The following is a 5,668-nucleotide window of genomic DNA, read 5'->3' as shown; positions in this document are numbered from 1 at the left end:
CATCAATGTAGCTTAATTACAATGATCATTGTAGCACCAAATCGAGGGTGTCACACTACTAGGGTATTTACTCTTCGCCCTTGGAAATGGACGGCTGAGGTCACAAGGAGAGAAGATCTGATGGCCGAAAGTCACGAAGCTCTAAGAGACGGCCTTATTTGGCACATATTATGCAGAGAGATAGGACGATTCAAATCTAATCTTTACCTATTAATAAAGCACATATTGCTTCTATGGTATGTCATGGAAATTGCCCCTGAAGTTTGCATAAATTACCCACCATGACACCGGTAAGTAATAGAAAACGTTTCACAAAACGAAAAATCTCGAACTGGGCCGGCCCATGTAAAAACCTCCTATATTACGCTCTGCACCCTGGGAGAATATTCAGCACACCGTATGGGCCGGCCCATGCACATGCGCCAGTTTTTTTAGTTTCGTTTATTTATTTATCTACTGTTCCATTTTATTTTTCTATATTAAATAATTTAGAACTTCAAATAACCTTTAAACTTTTAATAAATTTAAATTTTAAATCAACATATTTTAAAAAATAAAATGTTTGTGACTTCAAAATCTGCTCGGAGTTTTTGTAAAAAATGCTCGCATATACAATAAAATGTTTGCAAGTTTGAAAAAAGGTTTGTAAAATAAGAAAAGTCCTTGATTTCAAATCAAACTCCATGTATTAAAAATTATTAAAAGCATTTAACAAAATGCTTTCTAATTCAAAATATGTTAATGCATTTAAAAAATGTCCTAAAATTTTAAAAATAGCTAATGCCTGTTTTGATAGTTTCTTTTTTTATTAAAATTTTTCCGTTCCATTTTTGTTTACTTCTAATTTAAATAATTTAGAATTACAAAAGCATTTGCATATTAAAAAATAGGAATTTTGAATTAAAATGTTGACGAAAACAAAAAATGGTTGTGGATTCAAAAAAGGCGCCGGATTTTTATAAAAAAAATTGCAAATTCCAAAACAATGTCCGTGAATTTAATAAATATATTACTGACTTATAAAAATGTTTGTTTATTCAGAAAAACTTCATGCGTTTCAAAAATGTTTGTGAATTTAAAGTAAAATCCTCCAACATAAAAAATTATGTTCGTCTTTTCTAGAATTGGTCGCCAATTCAAAAGAAAATATGTAAACCCGTTTGAAATATAAAAAATATTCACGATTTTTAGTAAATGTTTGTAAATTGTAAAAAATGTTCTCGATTTTAAAATTGTTCTCATATTTGTAAAATTGTTCATGAAAGATTTAATGTATGTAGTTAAACATTAATGCTTCTAAGTCTTTGTGAAAATATATCCATGTGATTTTTGAAGAATTAACTGTTGGATGGATCGGATTATTATTGTATGTTTTCTAAAAAAAATCTTGAAGCTAAGAATAATTCTTTGAGTTACCAAGATTTTTGACAACCATGATATATTTTTTTTGAAAATGTAAAGATTACTTCAACTTGTGAATAAATTTAAAATAAGAAATATTTTCTTGCATTTGTGCACAAAATTTCAAAATCAAGCGATGATGTGTAAACATAATGTGGTCATCATCATTGAAGATTATGTTTTTTTCTCCCGTTGCAACGCACGGACCATTTTGCTAGTATATTTAAATAGGCTACAGTGTGAAGGAAATAAAGGCTCTTTTGGGACCACACAAAACTGAAAGGAAATTTTGGTTCTGGACACTGCATTTGGTTGGAATTGTTGCCACATTTGACTAACTGAGCTAACCTGCCTGCTGTCTGTTCCACTTCTCTTTTCTTTTCTAGCTGTTCCCTCATCTCTTTCGGAAGGGAAGCAAGACATTTCACACCCCTTTTTTCCTCCTAAAAATGACGATTTTGGTAGTTGAGTCACCGTGTTGTGCAATGCGCATCTTATCCATCAGCAAGCGATAGATCATTGTTATTAAGGTGTCCCATCTTGGACGCTTGAGTGACAAGGCGCCCTGACAACGCCTTACTATTTTGCCCACCTCGCTTAGTCGACGCGTAGGCGTCAAGGAGTTGGGTGCTCACCTTAGGACGCGTTACCGCCATGAGCACAATGTGATAGATTATGTGATGATCTAACAAATGCAGCGTCGAGGACCCAATTATGCCAAACCTAAAGTATACTTGAGAACCCATGCTTCTATGATTCTATCTAGGAATTATTTGTTTCCTCGCGTGTTATTCGATTTCTACCTGCTATTTACCTCTGTAACACAGATGGACCGCCCTCATATATTGGCATATTGCCATTGTATATGCGTCATATGTGTTAAGTTTAATATCAACAATAGTTCTGTGATGATGATCCTTTTCTTAGCTCTCTAGAGGGGTGGGTTCCATTGGAAGTGACTACTTGTAACTATATCATCAATGCTACGGACAGCTTTCACATGGGCTGCTTGCCTTACCAATTCAAACAGAATTTGCGATGCTTCATATTTAACCACAAAGAATCAAGGCCAAAGTAATCAAGAATATTGATAGGTGTGAACACTAACCAGATATATATAGATACTGACATACCTACGAATTAGACCCTAGAAGAATTAAAAGAAGTTAGCGGAACTAAATATCGGGTATTATCTAGTATACCTTCCTTCAGCATGATACCACACAAATAAAGCAACAATATGACTTATATACTGGGGCCTGGCTATATAGCAACCTCTTTCGTATGTCATAATCCACTAATTACCAGCCAAGCCATCTAAAGATAAACAGCCAACTAGCTGGAAAGGATACATATTTATTTGACCTTGGCAGCTAAGAGAGGCTAGCAAGGAAACTATAGAAATACGGCTTCTTGATGATAAGGTGCCCGACAAGGAAAAAAGATGAATCTAGCTCACCACAGGTTATCTTCCGAGCTAGTTGATTATGTTACTATGTATGCTATGTAAGTACATCATATGGTTTGACAGTAGCAAAGTGTAGTGTATCTTACTGGTTTTAGTAAAAGGGTCTCATTTGGTCAAATGGGAACAGTGAAGTACTCCTAAGTCTGTTATACTACATGAGAAGTAAAAGAATGGAAGTGTATTTATGCAAAATACTTCAGATAAGGGCTATCAAATCTTACTATATGATGCAGAGGCCCGGGTTATCCCTTTTTTGGGAAAAATAAATAAATCATACTAGATATCAGAATATCTTTTACAATCGAAAGCTAGCTTTAAGAACTTCGATCCTAATAAGGTGAAATATGATAACACCTCACAGCAAAAACATGAACTACATACCTAAATGGCATGTTAGGCAGCAAAAAACCTCTCACTGGCCTGTAGAAGTTTAAAACCTATCCCCACTACACAAACCGCCACATATTCTATGCACTACAGTTTTGTGACATCTTGGCTAAATAGATAAACAATCAACATGATACTGTGACTGTGAGAGATCGTTCCTAAACCTAATTAGAGCTAGGAAAAGTGGCACCAAGATCTGGTGTTGATGCACTTTATTTATAACTTCTGCAAATACCAAACAAAGGAAGCCAGTGTACATACTTCTTTGGAACCTCATGCAAATCCAGCTTCCCTCATATCTTTTATGGTTGCCTCAAGTCTTTGATGCAAGTCAAACCTCCGAAATCCAGCAACTAATATATCGTAGCTAGAGCGGGTGAGCATGTACAAGCTTTGAATGCGGTTTAAAAACATCTCCAACCTATCAAAGGCCTTGTGACGAAAATATGAACAGATAACAGCCTCAACATCCTCTGCGCACAGAAACATCATGCCGTCATTCAACATCCGGTCTATTGCATGTTCCATATCTGACAAGAGATCTGCACTAGCATAGAATCTGATAATTTCACAATGCAATTGAGTTACAGAACTAAAGTGTGCTTCTGTTTGGATTAGAGCGAGCAGCTGTTCCATCCCATCAACTTCACATCCATCCAGGCATAGTCTTGTTAGTCTGTCAACCAGAGCTTTATTCAACTCCCAGTTGCCATCACTGACAAGTTTTATGAAACTTTTGACCCTATTAACCTCTTCTGTTCTAGAAAACACCTCAAGCTTGGCCTCCAAAATAGTACAGGTTGGCTTCATTTCAAATGAAACCATATCTGTGAAGACCAACTCAGCATCATCTAGCTTGTTCAACAGAACAAATCCCACCATCAAAGATTCGAAGGCTTGAATACCTGGAATAAACCCTGCATTCTTTGCAGCCAAGTACCAGCTCATCATAGCATCGCCACTTCGGAGTCGCGAAAATGCACATATGAATGCATCGTATGTAGCACGGTCAGGTTTGGAGTCCTCCATTTCTTCCATGGTCTCGTATAAGGTCACTGCAGCAAGGAGATCTCCGACAGCCAAGAAAGTGTTAATAAGAGCATTGAAAATGCCAGTGTTCAGTTGAATTCCCCGTGCCTCTGCGCACTCAAAGACTCTCATTGCAAGAGCTGCATTCCTTGTATCTCCACAGAAATGGATCATTGTCGAGTAGGGTTCACAATTATGACTATTAACCCCTTCCTTTAGTAGCTTCTCTAGCTTCCATTCCAAGACCTGATCCAATGCTGAGCTCATATCAATTCACCGTAATAAAGATCTGTCTTTAGAAATACAAAGAAGAAATCTCATGAATCCAGAAAAACTACCACACAAAACTCACTGATCATATTGGCTATAGACTAAGCTATCTGCTATACGTCAGGCCATTACATGCATCACAAATCTGCTTCTAACACGTGGGAGAAGGGGGCAGGAGAATTTCTCGATCGCTTCTACTCCCTCCGTCCCATAATATAAGAGCGTTTTTGACACTACACTAGTGCCAAAAACGCTCTTATATTATGGAACGGAGGGACTAGTAAATAAAACTATGAACAAAGCTGTCAGCCCTGCATCTCTGAATTCCCCCCTTAGCCTGAACTCTCTGTTCTGAAGAAACAAGAGCATACCACTTCGACAGGTTAACCAGACGAGTTAAAATCCATGGTGCTGGAGTCACCCTCTTACCGCGTCGTTGTGTTGGCTGTTAATTACCCGCATGTAGTTACTTTTATCTTTCAGTTAGGATTGTTACATCAGTGAATCTGTCAGCTATAAAACACAGGGGGTGGGAAAGAGTTGAAATATCGCTTGGTGCCTTGGCTTGCTATTTCTCTAGTATTATTAGAAGTAAACCTAGTTCAGTCAAAAAAAAAAAAAGTAAACCTAGTTGATCAGTATCTAAATCTGGGGAAATTTCTCCAAAATTATCAATACGAAACCGGAAATCGTGCCTGAAATTCAATTTCCTTGTTTGATTTCTGCTGCTGTTCTTGTGAGAGCTTTCGGGATCTCGAATGCTGCTGCTAAATAGAACTACGGAGAAATCACAAATGGATTGGAAGTGGAGGGTGTGAGGAGCTCACGAGGTGCGCCTTGGCTGGGTAGGAGGCGCGGAGGAGGGCCGCGGCAAGGGGCTCCCAGAAGGCGCCGTCGCGGTGCGGGACCGAGGAGGTCGCCTCCTCCATGGTGGCCTTCACGCGGCACTCCGGCTCCGCCACCAGGCGCGAGAGCAGGGACCCGTACAGCTCCTCGCCTGACGCGGTGGCGGCGGCTGCAGTTCGCATCCCGCGCCACAGGCGCCGACGAGCGGCAGCGATAGCCATCGATGATGAGCTCGGGGCAGCTTCTAGCAGATCCCATGTACTCCTG

At 38.8% G+C, this 5,668-nt stretch overlaps 1 protein-coding gene across 2 annotated transcripts; it reads right to left on the bottom strand.

The window, feature by feature from the left end:
* Positions 1–3,440: 3,440 nt before the first annotated feature.
* LOC123447000 (pentatricopeptide repeat-containing protein At2g30780-like) lies at positions 3,441–5,668 on the bottom strand. 2 transcript variants are annotated; one of them, XM_045123549.1, is made up of 3 exons: positions 5,383–5,668; positions 4,162–4,531; positions 3,441–4,083 (listed from the first exon to the last, which is right to left on the bottom strand). In XM_045123549.1, the coding sequence occupies exons 1-3, from the start codon at positions 5,620–5,622 to the stop codon at positions 3,530–3,532; spliced, it is 1,164 nt and encodes a 387-aa protein (XP_044979484.1). In that variant the 5' UTR covers positions 5,623–5,668; the 3' UTR covers positions 3,441–3,529. The 2 variants fall into 2 exon arrangements, with proteins under 2 accessions (XP_044979484.1, XP_044979483.1); XM_045123548.1 differs by having other exon boundaries at positions 3,441–4,531; positions 5,383–5,666.

The sequence above is a fragment of the Hordeum vulgare genome, chromosome 4H (genome assembly GCF_904849725.1).
Source record: "Hordeum vulgare subsp. vulgare chromosome 4H, MorexV3_pseudomolecules_assembly, whole genome shotgun sequence".
Lineage (NCBI taxonomy): Eukaryota > Viridiplantae > Streptophyta > Magnoliopsida > Poales > Poaceae > Hordeum > Hordeum vulgare.
The sequence above is the reverse complement of the archived record's forward strand: the minus strand, read 5'-3'. Positions and strand labels throughout refer to the sequence as shown.